Genomic DNA, 19,476 nt, shown 5'->3' on the forward strand with positions numbered 1-19,476 from the left:
GCGTGGCCACTGACCTCACCCCCAGAGATAAGACCAGAAGGATTTTCTGGGATGCTACTGATGACTACTGGATGAGGAAACAGAATCACTGCGACATGAATCACACTCACATTAGTCAAGTTTTGTTCTTGAGACTTTGGAATGTTTCTGGAGATTCTAAGTGAAATGAATTTAATAAATGTTTTACAGCCTAAGGGCACACACAAGATAACTATCTGAAGATGAATCACAAGAGAAACATAATCACTTCCTTAGTCATCGTGTCACAAATGTACCCACTAGACAGTCTTCATACTGGTTTCCAGAAGGCCACGTGCTCTTTACAGCAGTGGACTCTGGGACAAGGTCCTTCTGATAACGACTGCTTCCAGGCCCCGGCTGTGCTGACGTTCCCGTGACCAGCGACGCTGCAGACTCGTGCAGGCGGAATGCGGTGCAGGCCCACTTCCCGTCCTCCCCAGGCACGAACTGTACCGCGTCAGAAAGCGCACCGCCTGACCCCATCCTGGGTGCGTGGAACCGCGAGGCACATTTTCTTGGGCCTCAAGAGCCCATTCACCTGATGAGGATCAAGATTACGAGGCGGGCTATTCACAGCCACCATCACTGCAACCCCCAGCTGCTCACCCCTGTGAGTCACAAGCGTGCCACAAAAATGACACAGACAAACGGATACGAGGGCTGATAACAACACAATTGTTACGCCTAGGCCCTCACTCCAAATTACCAGGTTTCTTCACTTAAAGAACCTCAGTGTTCCCAGGAAATGACTTCATAAGAACTTACAAAAGGCTTACGGTGCATACGCCTACCTCTCGGTCTGACCTTCGAGGGCACAGGGCGTCCACTTCGTCGAAGAATATGACACAGGGCGCGGAGTTCTTGGCTCGCTGGAACACCTGTCGTACTGCACGCTCACTCTCACCAACGTACTGAACACGCACAGAAATAAAATGCAGAGACTGTTCAACTTTGGGGCTTTGGGCCAAATTACAGTAAAACTAGTTTTAAAAGACATTTAAATATCAGAGTCCACAAAGTACTAGGCTGATCCGCATGGAGCTGCTGATATATAACCATTTTTGATGCAGAAACACAGCCAAGTGTGTATGGTTCAACTTAATAAAATCAGCTATTATTGAAGCCTATAGATTACCTCGTTTCTAAAACAAAGACAAAGTAAATGTGAGGTCTTCTCTAGGTCAGACACAATCCCATAATTCTACACTGTGATTTTGGAACTAATCTCCTGAGGGGCACCTGGGTGGCTCAGGAGGCTTGAGTGACCAACTGTTGATCTCGGCTCAGGTCATGATCTCAAGGTCTGTGAGGTCGAGATCCATGTCAGGCTCTGTGCTGACAGCACGGAGTCTGCTTGGGATTCTCTCTCTCTCTCTCTCTCTCTCTCTCTTTCTCTCTCTTCCCCTCCCCTGCTTGCTCTCTTTCAAAATAAATCAATAAACATTAAAAAAAAAAAAAGAACTGATCTCCTACTCTGTATGCATATAAAACACCCAGCAGTAATTGTCATTAATCCAACACTACTTTACTGCCATTTCCTGCTCGACCATCATTTCCATGTGGGTCAAGTTGCTAATGAAAGATCTACTTTGTCACTTGGCATCAGAGAAGGCGAAGTGAGCCAGTGAGGCCTTCAACAGGTTTCACTGGACATACCATACCGTAAAATCTAAGTCAAAACATGAAACAGTAAGATCAGTCAAGAAACACAGTAATTTATAACGTCCTATAACATTAGGACAAGTTAATGCAGAGAGCTACGTGTAAGAATATGGTCTCACTGTTCATGAGGCCTAAGAGACTGTTCTCGTAAAATTCCAAACTAGTGAACCAAGCATGTTTTCTCCTAATAAAACTGCTAAATAGGACAGAGTCTGCAAACTGTTTCCAGTGCCGACCCCACCGCCAGTGTTTGTTACGCTCTCGTGACCACACGGCCGTGATAAAGTAATGCAGGCAGAAAGCACACGCCATGGACGACAGTGACGGGAGGGTTTTCTGTCTTCTCATCTGTCCTGTCTTTTCTTGGTACTTTTGCTCAAGGTGCTTCCCTTACTTGATCTGTCTTCCAACCTGCCTCCACTTCTCCCAGTATTCGAGAAGGTCCCCGACTTTCTTCCTATTGCTCTCCCCACTCTGCCCTCACAGAGTCTCCTGCTACTGAGACTCCCGGCTGGTCTAGATAGTCCTTGGGAAGCAGAAGTCGTGGCCTTGATCATAACATCTTGTGTGGTATATAAATACAGTAGACTGGCTCAATTTCCTAAAGAATCCAAGTCAGCAAAAATTATATTTGAAATGCTGGACCAAAATAGTAGATATTTTAAAAGAAAAAGTAACAGTGAGCTGGGAGAGGTCAAGTATCAGACAGGGGTCGACGGAACGATCAACACAGCTGGCAAATGCACTGTGGCTAGAGCAAACCAAATGGCCAAAGGGAAACTTAATTTGGGGGAAGATAAACCTACAATTTCAAAAGGACAGATTAAAAATCAATCTTAACAAAGGTGACAGTGATTAAAAATAAGCAAACAGAAGAAAATCCCACTATCTTGGCCTTTATGAAATATTTCAAATAAGGATCCTATAGCTATCATTTCTAACTTCTTATTTGCCTTTCAGTTTTCAACCGTGATAACCTGGCTTTTGCAAACACCCTTATTGAAAACACCCTCCCTGAAGTCACCAATGACCTTCTAATTGCCAAACCCAAAGCCCTACTTTCGGTTTCTCGTACGCTGCGGTTACTGACAAGGTTGAAGAAACAGCCTCCTGGATGTTCAGGCTCAGAAAGTCTTGGGCGTCCTCCACCCTTACAAGACCAGTCTCCTCCTTCCCTATCCCCAGCAGTGTTTTACTGGGGTCAGGGACCCCACTGTTTGTCCCCAGGGTTTCCAGTGCCACCCCGAATCTCCTGAACTCCGGGCTCATATCCCTGTGTCTGCTGGAAGTCTCTGGACTCCTTGATTCTGAATCGTCCTACAGCAAACTCATTATCTAATCCCAAGAAGTTTATCTTCCTCATTAGATCACCTCATCTCTCCCGGTCATTCCAGACTCTGCCACAGACCTCCTCCCCACCTTTCCCTAGGAAACAAGTCAGAACACAATGAGAACAAGGCTCAGCCCTCGGATTGGCAGGAATGGTGCAGATGTGGGACAGCGGGAACCCCCACTCACCGCTGGTGGAGACGTAACAGCAACAACCATCTTGGGGAAAAGCTGGCAAAACTTTCTCTTTCAGGAGTGAAGATACAGCAATTCTCCTTCGGAGAACATACCCTCACGGGAAATAGCTCACTGATGAAAGTAAGGATGTATGTATGTAATGTTCGATCTGAACATCAAGAAAGAAAGAAACTGATTTTTTTTAGAAGTGTGGTTCTGTTCATTCAGCGGCATGCCACACGGAAAACTGATGAACTAGAGGTAAACACATCAACAGAGATAAGTATTACTGCGATCTAATGATTTACAAGAAATATACATTTGATCACTCAGATGACTAAATGTACTTCTCAGACATATCTGGTTTTCCCCAAAAGTTTCTGCAAACTGTCAGAGCCACAAAAGCGCATGGAGGTCCACTAGAGGGTGGGGCTGGCTGCCAGGAGGGCCAACCCCATGGTTACAGGGTGGAACTTTCAGTGTCCCCCCCCCCACCCCCCACACCTCCAGGCAGGGGAGGGGGCCGGAGACTGAATAGACAAAGGTCAATGACTCAGCCAATCATGGCTCCACAGAAACTCAAGGGCAGTTTTTGGTCCTTCCAGACCTGGGGAACCATGGAGCCAGGCCCCAAGGCCCATGAGACTCCAGGTTGGGACTGTGCCCTATGTACCTCTTCATTTTGCTCTTGATTCTTCTTCTTTATCATGTCCTTCAACAACCTGGTAAACACAAGTGTTTCTCGGAGTTCTGCCAGCTGCTCTGGCAAATTAATCAAAACTGAGGAGGAGTTGGTTGGAGCCTCTGATCTGTAGTCGGTGTGTCAGAAGCACAGGTGACAGCCTGGGGCCTGTGACTGGTGTCTGCCATGGGGGGTGGGGGACACTCCTGTAGGACCGAGTCCTCAGCCTGCGGAATCGGATGTCGTGTCCTGGTAGCATCAGAACTGAGCTGAACTGAGTCAGTTCTCAGACACCCTGCTGGTGTCCAGACTGCTCGAGGTCTGGTGACCACGTACTTCCACAAGTTAGTCTGTGCTCCTCCAGGTAAGTGTGCTCCCATCCCCGTCACCTGTTTCACCGGTCCCTTAAAAATTACTGTCTTGGGGCGCCTGGGTGGCTCAGTCGGTTAAGCGTCCGACTTCGGCTCAGGTCATGATCTCACGGTCTGTGAGTTCGAGCCCCGCGTCGGGCTCTGTGCTGACAGCTCAGAGCCTGGAGCCTGTTTCAGATTCTGTGTCTCCCTCTCTCTCTGCCCCTCCCCTGTTCACGCTCTGTCTCTCTCTATCTCAAAAATAAATAAACGTTAAAAAAAAAAAAATTAAAAAAAAAAATTACTGTCTTAACATCGAGTATCCAGGGAGTGTTCAAATTTCCAACTGCCTCATTAAACATTTTTGAAACACGGACAGTAATGCTACATGTCGTTTAGGGATACATATACATATGTAATAAAAGCAGAAAGTATACAGAACAAAGACCAAATTCAGGATCACGGTAAATTCTGTGGGAGAGAGAACAGGGGACGTGGTTAGGGAAGATCTGCAGGGGCTTCGCTGGGTGACAGATACGTTACTCTTCCTAATTTCTCACGTGCCTGGAACAGATCCTCAGAATGTGAAGCAAGGTTGTGCCCTTGCTTACAGCCTCTGTCGGCTCTGGTATTCCGGAGACAACACCCAGCTCTGGCTGGGGATGAGAGCCCCTCACTGTCAGGCAGAACTGTCCTTCCCGGCTTCCAACTGCAACAATCCTCTCCCTTCAAGGTTCCTTTCTAACACCTCCTCTGCCAGGAAGGCAAAAGGAGCACAAGGAAAGTAAAGACATACGTAGAAAACCCGCAGGAAATGCTTAAATATAAATCCTTATTTTAGGAGGAAAGTAACACATACAATAGGAACATATACAAACTGGTAAGGGGGATACATTTAAAAAGCCTTTTGAAACAAACAATACTTTTTTTTTTTTTAAGTATGTTCCGCACTCAATGTGGGGCTCGAACTCACAACCTTGAGATGAGTCACATTTTCTGCTGACTGAATCAGCCAGGAGCCCCCAAACGATACTACTTTTACTTCTTTGAACGCATTACAGAACGGAACGGTGTTTTTACTTCTCATAAGGACGAAGGGATAATACAATATTCAAAATCTCTGAAGTCTGAGATATCACATAAACTGAAGGCAGAGAGGAGTTACTGTATAGTATTGTAGCATCTCCCCCCAGAGCACTTTTACTTTTTGAGACAAGTCGTGTGAGCTGCCCGACATCAGGATGAGGCAAGCACGCTGGGAGTCACGTAGCCCAGGCTCAAACCTCAGCTCTCCTCCCCCAGGGCCACTGGACTTTGGCCAAGGTGTGTGACACCTCCAGACTTGAGTTTCCTCGTTTGCAAATCAGGAATCAGAGGAAACAATAACCCGCATCTCACGGGACTGTCACCGTGAACGAGGCAGGGGTTGGGGGCTGACCACCCACCCTGCTGTTGAAGATCCACCTGTAACTTTTTACTCCCCTGAAACTCGACTTGTGATAGCCTGCTGTTGACCTTGGGAAGCCTTACGACACGAAGTCAACTGACTTTTGTCGGCTGTGTGTTCTATGTATCAAACTGTGAATTCTTACCGCGTCAGGTCAGCTAAAGAGAAGAAAATATCAGTAGGAAAATCATAAGGAAAATACACTTACAGGACTGTACTTATTGAGAAGTCTCCGTACATAGGTGGGCCTGCGCAGCTCAAGCCCGTGTCGTTCAAGGGTCGGCTGTATATGTAGAGTGCTTGACGAATACACGGCACAGAGTATACGCTTTATTTATTTATTTATTTATTTATTTTTTCAGAGTACACACTTTAAAATGTCACCTGGGTGGCTGAGTCAGTTAAGCAACTGACTCGATTTTGGCTCAGGTCATGATCTTGTGGTTCATGAGTTCAAGGCCCACGCTGTGATAGTGCGAATCCTGTCAGGATTCTCTCTCTGCCCCTCCCTGTGCTCTCTCTCAAAATAAATAAATAAATGATCTTTAAAAAATTTTTAAAAATAAAATAAAATGCCAACTTTTAAAAAAAGTTTATTTGGGGGGTTGGAGGGCGGGCAGGCAGGGCAGAGAGAGAAGCAGGCTCCACGCTGTCAGCACAGAGCCTGACTCGGGGCTCAAACCCACAAACCGTGAGATCATAACCTGAGCCGAAGTCAGATGCTTGACTGAATGAGCCATCCAGGAGCCCCTAAAATGTCGACTTTTTGATTATTTCTATTTTGCAGGAGGGAAAATGGAGGCTCAGAGCTGAAGAGACTTAGTTAAGAGAGCACTTAACACACTTCGTACAACAGAGCAAAGCAACGTCTTCACTCCTGCGGTGGAGACTTCACCAAAACGTCCCGTGTCTCCAGGACGCAGGGACGCTCTGCTCGTAACTGGAGCAGCCGTTACTTCTCATCTACGACCAAGGCTAACGCCACAACTTACCATATTTAGCAATTCGGGGCCCTTGACAGATATAAAGTTCAGTCCGGACTCATTTGCAACCGCCTAGTGAGAAAAAAACCAAGATACAAATCAGAAAAATTTACAGTAAACAGTAATTTGTGACAACACAGGACTTTTTGCAGTTTATACTGTTTCTCTCATCGGAGGAAGGAGATGAAAAGGAAAAGGAGAAATGGGTTAAAAAAAATCAAAGAAACATCTACAACTTTCTAAGAATCACTCAGACGAGAAACCAGACAGGGTGATGTGGACCATCTGTGTGAAGGTCTTGCTTACACAAACACGCTTACACACACACGTGTCTGTAGCCCGGCTTGCAGTGCCAGTGAAATCCCAGTCTGTGCAGCAAAGCGTGCCTTGCCCAATGAAAGCAATCGTTCACTCATAAACCAAAACTCAAAAACCTCAGTATTAGTCTTGGCCACGGGTCAGCGCTTACAGATTACTTTTAGTAACGATTAAACTGCACGGCTCAAAGCCAACACGGTCGTACGTGTAAAAGAACCCGAGAGAGGTCACCTGAGTGCCGAGAAGAAATGTGAATAAGTCACCAAGGATCAGGGAACAGAGTCCCTTCTCTCCCCGGAGCCTGGCCTCGGAGCTCCAGAGCCACACCCGACAGGAAGCTCGGCATCTCCTTCCGGACCTGGTGTCTCAAATCCGTCATTTCCAAAGCAGGACGCCTGGATCTGTCCCAGCTCCCTCCGCACCCCACGTCCCCAACTCCGACAGCTTTTAGCCCCAGACCCTGGTGGCCCCCTTGACCCTTGTCACATCATCCAATCCGTCTCCAAGGCCCGTCAGCCTGAGGCCAAAATGTCCGCGTCCGACGCTTTCTGCTCCTCTGCCACCCACCCCTCACGCAGACCACCTGGATGTGCGAAGAAACCAAACCGAGACTGGACGAGACGACCCTCACGGGTCCCCTTCCACTCTCGCTCTCCTCTACCACTCACCAGAGTCCCCTTGTAAGAACGCCAATCACATCGTCTCCCTAGGACTCGCCTTTATCCCTGAGTACAACTTGAAATATTCACCACAGCTCACCAGCCTGTAGTCTGGGACATGACAGTTCCCCTAGTCCAGCCACTGGCTTTCTCGGGGTCCCTCCCCGCTTCAGGGACAAACAGGCGGTCAAGGCCGCTACGCGGCTGGCGCCAAGCACCGCGGCCACCGCTGGCAGAGGGACGCGCGTGGGCTGCCCGCACCGCTCAGCTTCCTCCTCCCGGCCACCCGACACCGCGCGTGACGGAGAGTCAGGGCACATCGACTCAAGTCTGACTCCTCCGCATCAGCTTCCAGGCTTCCACGTGCCACGTAAGTGAGATTTAACCCACCGTGACCGTCGGCATTTCCTGAAATTGCCGGAGATCTTCCCCGTCTCCTACGTGGGACACGGTGACCCTACCGTACGTTTTCTTCCCGGATGTCACCATGAGCCTCACCTGCGGCGTCAGCAGCTGCCTGCGTCCGCGCCAGCGTCCCAGGTGACAGATGACGTTTATTAGTCATCAACCCACAGCGTGCTGGCTCCGGGAATCACACACCTGCACTTTCTGCTGGTCACGGACGTCCTATGTCCTCGCGCTTAGGAAACTCACTGCGATGGTGAGTGAACCAAAGCAGGAAGACCAGCCCAAACCCTCATCTTCTAACCAGGTTCTGTCCAGCACACGGATCCACAACTTTCCCAAGGTAACATCTCGCTTCTGCCATTCGAGGGCATTTTCTACTATTTCTACTATTCTATTCTTCCGGGCATGAACCTCTTGGAGCATCTGAAGAAAGTGGTGAGCCCTCTCCCTGGAAAAAACACCGCCCGCATCCAGTGGGCTTGAGGCCCACCCCTGGAGTCCCGGGTAAGACTCCCTGCTCCGGACGAGCAAGGTGCCAGAAAGCTGACTGCACAGACAGGTGCCAAATTGCTGACAGTGAGGGGAGGCAGGAGCAGGGGCAGGAGGATAATCTGCTCTGGGATCTAACGATATCCATGGATTTCAAATAACCCGTCTCCTTTCTGCCAGGAGCAGGGCTACTCAAAGGCAAATGTAACTCATTAAAAAGCAAACGATACAAGGCACCGGGGCCAGGGAACTGCGTCCACCTGGTGAACTGACATGTTCACGTGCAGGACCTTCTTTTGGGCTACATTCTTCCCAAACTGCTGTCAAGAAAACAGAGAACTACCTCTGCTGGTGTTCCCACCCCCCTCACAGCAATGCCTCGCAAGAGTACTGGAAGCGTTAAGCAAGGAAACTCAGTAATATCAGTACAAATAAGTTAGCAAAACTTCATGTATGTATTACACATGTCCACATGAATACATATGTGAGCAAATGGCACTGTGGGTATCTGATTATTTACGGAGCACTCACAAATTATTTGGCTGTTGTAGTACTTCCTAAAAAGTCTTTACTTTTAATTTCCTAATTTAAGAGTAATTCAAATAATTTAAAAAGTTGACAAAGGCTAAGTAAGTTATAGGTGGAACATCATACAGATGTTAAAAACGACAGCTAACACAGGGCGCCTGGGGGGCTCAGTCGGTTGAGCGCTGACTCTTGATTTTGGCTCAGGTCGTGATCTCACAATTCGTGGGATCGAGCCCCATGACGGGCTCAGCATTGGTGGCATGGAGCCTGCTTGGGATTCTCTCTCTCCCCCTCTCTTTCTGCCCCTCCCCCATTCACGCTCTCTCTCAAAACAAACTTTTAGAAAATTGTTGAAGCAAAAGGGAGACACATTAAATCCTCTCCCCTCCACCTACTACGAGCCACTGCTTCATTTTGTTGTCAGCTCTTCTCGATGTTCTTCTGTAACGCGGATATCAAGATAACGTGTACCATAACTTTTACATGAATTCTGACAAATACGAGCTTTTTAAAAGTGCTTTTCTCACACAGCAATATTAAACATCTTCCCATATCAATATATGTACACGTCTGTATTTTCAATGTCTGTGTAGAATTCTATCGTAAAGGTATTCTGTACTTTACGGAAATGACCCCCACTGAAACAACACTACATTGAATAGTCCTGTACTTAAATTTTTGTATCTCAACCATTTTATTAGAATGCACTTCTAAGTAATTTTTCAATAAAAGGAATGTTTTTAAAGCTTTCGACCTGTTCCACTGGATCAAAATGACCCCTTACCAGATCACATCTGCTTCCTTACCAAAGTGCCTTCTAGACCGTCTGTGCGGATTCTACCCTGTCGCCTCAGTGTCTATCTTGTACACACTGAAGGAGTGACAGCCATTAACATTGCTTTTAACCTTTGACGGTCTGGGAGGCAAAAATGGTTTCTTACGCTTCTTAAGTGGCATTTTAAAAATTACCAGTGGGCTTTAAAAACTATACTTATTGGCTTTCACTTTCTTTCTTTTAAAGTTTATGTATTTTGAGAGACAACCCAGGAAGGGGAGAAGCAGAGACAGGGAGAGACAGAATCCCAAGCAGGCTCTGCATTGACAGTGCAGAGCCTGATGTGGGGCTCGATCTCACAAAGCTGTGAGATCATGACCCGAGCTAAACCCAAGAATCAGACACTCAACCAACTGAGCCACCCAGGTGACCCGAAAAAAAACAATTTTTTAAAATAACAATTGTAGGGAACAGCGAAGAAAATACTTAGGTTATAAATAACTACAGCAAAGCAGGAAACAAGGTCAGCTACTACAACTATGCGATAGTACTCATTAAAAAGCCAGAGTTACAGGGAATATGATACTTGTTATATTAAAATTGATGGGGCCATGGCTCATGTAAAAAATTTTTTCTTTCATGGGGGTGTCTGGGTGGTTCAGTCGGTTAAGCGTCTGACTTCGGTTCAGGTCATGATCAAGCGGTTTGTGGGTTTGAGCCCCAAGTCGGGCTCTGTGCCGATAGCTCAGAGCCTGGATCCTGCTTGGGATTCTGTGTCTCCCTCCCTCTCAGCCCCTCCCCCGTTTGCACTCTCTCTCTCTCTCTCTCATAAATAAACATTAAATAAAAATTAAAAAATTTTTTCATTTCACAAATGTCCAATGATGTACCTTCTGTAATTAAAAGCGGGACACATTCCTGAAAACTGTCAGTCTTACTAAAATGACCTTGTGAGAAAAATTATGTAAAACTAGCCCACTCTAACACGTAGGCTAAATTCCCAGGACCCGACGAGACAGCAGGGGAGAAAACCCGCAGCTGCACTCAGCGCACCTTGGCCAGCAGCGTTTTCCCGCAGCCGGGCGGGCCCGCCAGGAGGACTCCAGCTGGGGTCACCAATCCGAGGGCTCTGAACTGATCGGGGTTACGTACCGGTGCCTGTAAAGAACAACGCCAAAGTTGATCCATTACGAATGTCCATTCACACCGCGCGTCCACGTTCTCTCCAGATGCAAGCTGCCACCGTGACCACGGGGTCCAGAGGTAAGAACAGTGCCGGCAGGGCGCTTACCTCCGCGCCAAGCACGGGGTACGTGGTGATAAATCAAGTCCCTGCTCATGAGGAAATCACACCTAAACGTAAGTTCTGAAAGCACTTCAGACATAAAGACACAACACCTTCAGCATCTTAAAATCAATGTTTTTAAAAAAACTACCTAAACTTCCAGGCTATGAAGCTTTCAGAAGGTGTCCTAGAGATGGAGGAGAGGCCGTGCTGTCCGTGGTCAGGAGCCAGGCACGCCCAGCCCCTGCACCTGCTCCTCTCCCAGCAGCTACACATCTCTACGTAGATCGTTCCTCATTAAAGATCAGTAAAGTGGAAAAGTAAGAGTGAACGAAAATCGATCCAGACTTTTATGAAACTTCTCTGACCCACAGGAGTGGGAGCGAGTTGAGAGAATATTTCTCAAATGGTCGGCTCTTGGTTGAAACCCAACTTTTTTTTTTTTTAATTCACTGCCACAGAATTCAAGCACAACCATAGAATGAGCCTAAAACAGACTTCGAAAGAACAAAACAGGTTGCCGGAGGCTGAACGATAGTACAGCAGAACACATGAGAGAAAACGTACAGTCCAGCCCACCTGCACCTGTCACACGGGCCAGCGCCGTTCCACGGCGGACACACCTACCAGGATGGCCATGGTGAGCTCCTCTCGGACATCTTCCAGGGCACCGATGTCTGCCCAAGTCACATTGGGGACAGTGACAAAGCCCTCCCTTTTGGCCGAGGGCTGGACGGAGGACAGAGCAACAATGAAGTCATTCAGTTCAATGCGCAGCCCTTGCAGCCGCTCCTCTGAGAGGGGGTCCTGGTTTCGCAGCAACACCAGCAGCCTTTGCAATTCATCCTTAAAGGGAGCGATCGAAGGGAAAAGTGAAAAACTGCATATATATTGGAAAACTTATTTTTGTGCTTTTAAAAATTATTACCGCAATATTTCTTTAAGCTATAATGAACTACTGTGGATTTTAATAATTTTCTCCACTGACAGAAGCCATTTCTTTTACTCTGTGTGGATGAAGATTTGGCCGAGGAAAGGTCCACCGACTAGAACCAAATGCAGGACAAGGACGTCCGTGTGCTAACGGGGGCCAGCTGTGGCAAACATGGGCAGCTGGTAACAGTCATTTCTGCAACTATTTCTTCCAGTTTTCATTTACAAATAATCACGAAGCAGCTGAATCTTGATGAAATTCAAACAAAGTTACTCTGGTGGCAGTAGAATTCAAAACAAGGTTCCTCGAAGGGCACTACGTGGTGCCTTGAGCTTCGGAGGCAAACAGACTCCTTGTTCTGAGGAGACTATAAAGGTGGGAGAAAAGTAACCCGGAGTCAGTCTGTCAAGTCCTAACTTCTGTGTGTCTCATATCAGGAATATGCTTACTATTCTTTTTAACAGATGGACTGTGGCTCCAAGTGAGTGAGGAGGAAAAAGACATCTGACAACCACGGACCGGGACCTGCTCTGGGAAGCAGCTGTGTGGCCCCGGCAGGCCATGGTCGCTTACGCTTCGTTCCTTCGATGACAGGGCCGTATGAAGCCCGCGCACGAAGTATGAACTCCTAGAGCTCACAGCTGCAGCGTTGACCTTGGACACACGAGTCCCCTCACGCACGTACTGTCCTCCAGAGCCGCGCGGCGCCGGCTCACGGACACAGGGCGCCAGAGGATCGTCCCGGCGCACCTGACCAGAAGGTGACCAGGAAATACAACCGAGTGCCCGGCGCTCCTACGGCAGCCGACCAGCTCTCTCTGGCCAGGTCTGGAGGGTGTGCACGGCAGGCCTGTGGGCCGCACAGTCTCACGCCAGGGACCCCTGTGGGGGCACCGCTATGAAGTGTGGTGGCAGGGAGGCCACATGTAAATACAGGAGTGCGGCTATGACTTCAGTTTACAAGATAGGCAGGCGGCGGGGAGGCCACAGCTTGCCAACCCCTGGTCCAGAGCCTCATAATATTGTAAAAGGAATTTATTCGGGATCAGCTAAAAAAGTAAAACAACTTGTACTTTTCAAGCTACAGACATTCTGGGTGTAACTGATAATTATTCTGTGGATAAAATGCCAATAAAACATAAATCATAAACCTCAACCATACCGACGCTTGCTGGGCGGCCGACACGAAGGACAGGTTCGGCACCTGCGGGGAAAGCTCCTGTGCTTCGGAAGCGGGCTTCGTTCCGATCCCGTCTCCCCGGCCTCCTCTGGAGAGCAAAGCTTCCATCTCAGGGTCGGCCCGCGGCTCGGGCAGCTTCATCAGGACCCTACTGACCGCACACATGGCTGCCTCTCGGCAGAGCGCCATCAGGTCAGCGCCAACAAAGCCTGGAGTGAGGTGTGCCAAGTGGTGGAAATGAAAAGTTTCCGGAAGTCTTAGTTTTCTGCACAAAGTTCGAAGTATTCTGTAGGAAAGACAGGGAAGAACTTCAGCCTCCTTACCCACCAGGAAAAACAAGTCACCGAACACATCTGAGGTCAAGTCTGCTTTTAGAAAAGATGAAATGGACACCTGCCGGAAATAAAAGCCACCAGACTCCGAGTAAACCATGAATTCCATCCATCACAAAAAGCTGTGGTGATACACCCCTTGCATCCAATTTTATATGAGGACGGTTACTTCTCCAACTTCACGGGATCGTGCGTATGCAGAGTCCACTCGCCTGAACCACAACGTGGCACGGGCCAGTGACCCGTGGGCCTCCAGGTCATTATCATGAAGGAGTCCCTTAACAATCTGTGTAAGACCCGGTGAAGAAAGTGTGAAAGCGGGAACAATGGTTAGGGCGGAGGCTCTGAAGCCAGCTCTACCACACAGTGACTGTCCTTGCGCGCCTCAGTTTCCTCACGCGCGAGCTATAGGAGCGCTCCGCAGGCAGGGTGAACACGCACACACACACACACGGCCTTCAGAACAGTGGCCGACCTACGGCGAGGGCCCAAGTGTTCATTATTATTACCATTCACACACTGTGATATTCCAAATTAGACAAGGAAATACGTTTTGCAATTTTCAAATTTGTAGCAGAGAGGAGTATTTTCAAGTGCCAAGCCAATGGACAGTGAGTTACAGAAAAGGCATCTGAGATCATGTCAGTGAACCAGAGGGAAGCAGGTGAACATTACCGACCAATGAAAAATTACTCAGGTACTTTACACACCAGCAACCCACAAAAGGCTCCATGACAGAACCATTTCCTGAAGACTCAGACCTTATTCACCGCATTGTACAAGGATACTAAGCAACTTCCAATGTTATGAAAAATAGCTCACACAAAGTAAGTGTCACCCGTTTCCCAGTTACAACTTGTATTTCTGAAAAAGTGTGGACACTTCCATTCATCGTACTCTGGGAACTCCAGAGGAGGAGAAAATAACCAGTAAGAGAGCTCCAGTTTCAAGATGGTAGATGTTTCAGCAATGTTTCCTCTGCCGGAAAAAAAAAAAAACACCAAGAGGCACAAACTCCACAGTGAACGTAACTAGGAGGCTGCCTGGACACCCCCACCCCTGCCCCCGTTCTGGGAGGGAACTGCAGGGAACTTGCAATACAAGGATCTGCCTTTTTTTTTTTTTTTTTAATTTTTTTCAATGTTTATTTATTTTTGAGAGAGAGAGAGACAGAGCGTGAGTGGGGGAGGAGCAGAGAGACAGGGAGACAGAATCTGAAGCAGGCTCCAGGCTCTGAACTGTCAGCACAGAGCCCGACGTGGGGCTCGAACCCACAAACCGCGAGATCAGGACCTGAGCTGAAGTCAGACGCTTACCGACTGAGCCACCCAGGCGCCCCCATGATCCGCCTGTATTCTTACAAGGACTTTAACCAGCTGTCAGCACTGGGCTTAGGCTACAGGCTTGAGTGCTGCTCTATACAGAGAGGTAGGGGCGCCTGGGTGGCTCGGTCGGTTGAGCGTCCGACTTGCGCTCAGGTCATGATCTCACGGTCTGTGGGTTTGAGCCCCACGTCGGGCTCTGTGCTGACAGCTCGGTGCCTGGAGCCTGCTTCGGATTCTGTGTCTCCCTCTCTCTCTGCCCCTCCCCTGCTCATGCTCTGTCTCTGTCTCAAAAATAAATAAATGTTAAAAAAAAAATTACACAGGGAGAGGTACTTATGCTGCTCGGATACTGAAAGAACAGGTGTTTGGGGGGTTCTGAGGTTTACACGTCTTCCTAGCAAAGAAGAGAAAGGCCTCTCAACACGGGGCTCTGTGTCAGCTCTAGCTGATGCTCTAAGGTCGGTAAATCCTTAAAAAGATTCTGTTAAGGGTTCCCAGAATAAATGATCCAGATTAATGCTATATTTGGCTATAAATAGGATGAGTTTTAACAAATTCTTTAAAAAATACACCTTTTATTTTGGAAGTTTAAGATTTACAGACTTACTGCAAAGACAGTACAGGGAGTTCTATGTACCACACACCCCTCTCCTATTAGGACAGTTTTGAGAATTAGTGACCCAGAACTTTGTAGATTACCCCTCAATGGGGGACTAGTCTGATATTTTTATGGTGATTAGACTAAGTCAATGTATCTGGGGGAAGAAGACGACAGAGGTGAAGCATTGGCCCCACTGGTCCCATCAAGGGTACACACTGTCGGCCCCCTTACCACCGGGATGCGAACACCGACCACCAGGCCTTACGCCGTGTCTGGAAGGGTTTCCACCGTGGGGTTTTAATCCTTCGCCCTTTTCCGTACCGCACTCTGCAAAGAAGTCAACGTGCCCAGCTCGCATTTTAGGGGTAGGCAGTGGGAGTCCACCTCCTTCAGGGCGGTGCGTCCACACACATATTATTTGGAATTCTTCTGCACCAGAGACTTGCCTCTTCTCACCCGTTTAGTCAATCATTTATCCATACCAGCACAGGCCAAGAGATATCTGACTGCCTGTACTCTCCAACCACGTTTATCAAGGACAGAAGTAGAGAATGGTAAATGTCCAGGAGAGGGCACAGCGTCAGAATCAACCTTTTTCAGAGAGGCGCGCTAACGGGAAGGAAGCGGATCTGTCTGGCGAACTCCAAAGACCAGGAACGGGAGGCCTCAAAGTGCTGGACCATGGAAACTGGGCCACAGCAGAGCCCAAAACCCAAGTGCTGGGAGTCGTGCGTGAGACGTGCTAAGACCCCACATCCTCCCCATGCCGCCTGCCAGCAGGAGAGGGAAGATCCGGGCACGCGCTCCACCAGGAAAACAGGGTATACGGTTCCTCAGCATCCTTCCGACCTGCCTGTGTTGGAAGACCGGCAGCTAGACCCACAGCCCATGGTACGGTCTCAACACCTTCTCCTGAAAGATCTGAATCGACTCAACAAGACGCGTCTTCAGCAATTGCCCCTTGGAGGTTCCTGAGTAAAAAGTTAGCTGGTCATCTGCTTTACAGGGGGGCCGAGCTTCAACAAAACAGCTTACATTGCAGATGTCCTATCAGCCGTGCTGTTAGAACAGAACCTCAGAGAGGACTCCCATTTGAGGACAGCAGCAACAGGACACAACAGAATTCACACCAGACACTGCTGTTCTGACTTCACATCCGCTATCTCCTACTGCCTCTCACCGTCACATAAGGTAAGGGACAGACCCACACCCGCGCGCAGACCATTGGAGGAAACACAGAATGTGAAAAAAGTTGCAAGAAGGTTAGTAAATGACAAAAACGTGGCAATCGTGGATTCCAGAAAAGTTACAAAGGTAAAGAAAGGTAAAGATGTGTGATCCTAACAGGTGACTTGGGCTGGCAGCGAACAATCCCTGTGCAGATGAGACAGGAAAACGCTACATACTGAAATGGTTTTATACCGCAAACCTATGGATGTGGTTCGGACATCGGATGTATCAAAGAATTATTAGTGAGCACGTAGGTTAAATAAAAAGTCTTCACCCGTTAGATTCTTAAGTATTATTGTGGAAACAATATGGTGCCCGAATTTTGCTTTAGACACTCCAGGAAAAAGCATGGGGGACAGACAGAACAGGACTGAAACGGTGAGGACTGTTTGTGGCTGGGTCATAAGACCCGGGCTTCACCATCGTGAGGGTTTGAAAGGCATGTCTGTACGCTCTCGGCTCTCCTCTTCCGGAGTCTGGGCTGACCTCAGCGGCTGGTCAACAGCACAGAGCAGTGGGACAGACGCTATGAGACCGCCCAGCCCTGAGAAGCCCAAACTGTCCCGTGAAGGGAGCCACAGGGAGAGGGGAGGAGGGGGACAGACATGCGGAGACGCAGCCGAGCCAGGTGAGACAGGCAGGTGTGCAGACGTGCACGGCCTGGCTGCCCCAAGCTGCAGCCGCCACCTCTACAACCACACGGGAGCCGGGCCGGGCACAGAACCGACCAGCTGAGGCCTTTCGAAATTCTCTACCCACAGGGCTTGTGAGAGACAATAAAATGACTGTTGCTGAAAGCCACTACATTTTGCAGTGGCTTGTTCTGCAGTAACAGAAACTAGAAGAATTATATCAGACTGCTTTTGTGTACGTTGGAACGTTCTGTAACAAGATACTTTCGAAGTCCAGGAAAACACCAAGAGCAACCTTAAAATTTCTACGAGTCAGAAGCTGTGCTGGGTGTATTGATGCGATCCTTACGAGGAGCCTTTTAAAGCGGGGGTACTGTTCCCATCGTAAAGATAAAACGAGGCACGTTACTATTATTTCTTTGTTACGAGCAACCAAACAAAAGCTAGGATGAGTTAGGAATCTGGGAAAAGGCAGAGGGACGTGGGGCACCCGCCGCTACTTCCTCCGTCCCTCCCCAGGTCCCCTCAGAGAAAACCAGCAGCACAGAGGCTCAAATCAGAAACCTGAAGGGCGCCCAGGTGGCTCAGTTGGTTAAGCTTTGGACTTCGGCTCAGATCATGATCTCACGGTTCGTGAGCACAGGCCCCTGCCCTGGGTGAGCCCTGCTTCTCTCTCTCTCTCTGCCCCTTGTGAGATTCCCTCTCTCCTGGCCCCTCGCTCATTTGCACCCTCTCTCTCTCAAAAAACAAAAACAGATAGAAATGGGACTATTCCTTCCTGCTCAATCACAGCTCCCACTTTCCACATGTACCTTCTGCCAAGAAACGCAACCCACTGGGTCTACTGGCTAAACGACTGATCACTCCAGATGCGCCCTACCTGTGTGCTCCCACCGGGCACCGCTCTGCTTATCTCCACCTATTGCCCATCTCCTTAAGCCCATCACCATCTCGTCCAGACATCGTAACAGCCCCATCGCGGGTTCACCAGAACCTACTCTTGCTCTTTTTCCCTTCATTCTTCATGCTGCAGCTACAATGATCTCTTTCCAAATAAAAAGTCTGTTTCCATCACTGTCTTGCTTACAGTAATTGCTTTCATTCCTTCCCACCACTCACAAAGAGGTCCAGAATCTACCAACTGTGTGTGAACTGCCTTCTGCATCCCTTGCCAGCCTTTCCACGCTTTCTCTCTTCTACAGCCATAGTGTTCTTCTTCTAGGTTCCTGGACTCACTGAGCTCAGTCACCTCAGGGCCTCCCTGCACATGCTACTCCTACCAGGGACACTCTCAGTGTCACGTGATCAGTTAATTGCTATTATTCTTAAAGTCTCAGCTTCCTCAGAGAATCCTTTAAGAACCCCCCAGACCAGGTCTGCTTTGCCTGACATATCCTCCCTAAGACCCCGTTTCTTTTTGTATTCATCGTTCTTCTGATCACTCACAAGTGACTGAAATGCCAACCGCTGTGCCAAATGTTAATTTTGCAGGATTCAATCGCAAAATGGAAAAGTACTAGAAATTTGTTCCAAAGTAAATAAAAATTAATATTCCTAAACCATACTGTTAAAAATGGTCAGCGTGGTAAATTTTATGTGTTTATTTTTACCAGAATAAAAATTTTTTAAAAATATACTCACTTAAAAAATTCTCACTCATGATTATATTCAAGAGCTATCATCTTTCAGGCTTTGACCCCATTCTACCCACCTGGCCTTAAACACAGCGAACACTTAACAGCCCCTTCGTTCTGAGACACAATCCCCACGCTGGCCGCCGTGACCGAGCCAGGCCACCCAGCCTGCACGAAACACCGACGTGAACGCCAACAGACCTCACGCGGAGTCTCACGTGGAATTTGGACAAACTGACAACAGGCGGCCATAAACACCCTTTCGTGCCAGAAATGTCTGGATTGCGTTAAGAATAAAGGAAAAAGGTACCTTTAGAGGAGAAAACTCTTGACAAACTTCCCAACTGAGTGACCGGACTTAACAGGACCGATAATGACACAAAGGAACACTCGGAGCCTCCCGAGAGGACGCTGAGGACACCTCACCACCCAGGCGCTATTTTGCCCAAAATGCCGACGCTGAGTCCCATCAGGAAGAGACGGTCAGGCAAGTTT

General features: G+C 48.3%; 1 protein-coding gene across 3 annotated transcripts in view; it reads right to left on the bottom strand.

Moving 5' to 3' along the window:
- The window catches only part of NVL (nuclear VCP like), an 89,165-nt gene that overhangs the window by 45,872 nt on the left and 23,817 nt on the right, over nt 1-19,476 (bottom strand). For all 3 annotated transcript variants that reach the window (XM_042924501.1, XM_042924504.1, XM_042924502.1), the window contains 5 exons: nt 13,210-13,513; nt 11,741-11,959; nt 10,882-10,986; nt 6,661-6,723; nt 813-932 (listed from right to left, as the gene is read on the bottom strand). In XM_042924501.1, coding sequence (XP_042780435.1) covers nt 813-932; nt 6,661-6,723; nt 10,882-10,986; nt 11,741-11,959; nt 13,210-13,513 — 811 coding nt within the window. The remainder of the gene's footprint in view (nt 1-812; nt 933-6,660; nt 6,724-10,881; nt 10,987-11,740; nt 11,960-13,209; nt 13,514-19,476) is intronic.

The sequence above is a fragment of the Panthera leo genome, chromosome F3 (assembly GCF_018350215.1).
Source record: "Panthera leo isolate Ple1 chromosome F3, P.leo_Ple1_pat1.1, whole genome shotgun sequence".
NCBI classification, from domain to species: Eukaryota; Metazoa; Chordata; class Mammalia; order Carnivora; family Felidae; genus Panthera; species Panthera leo.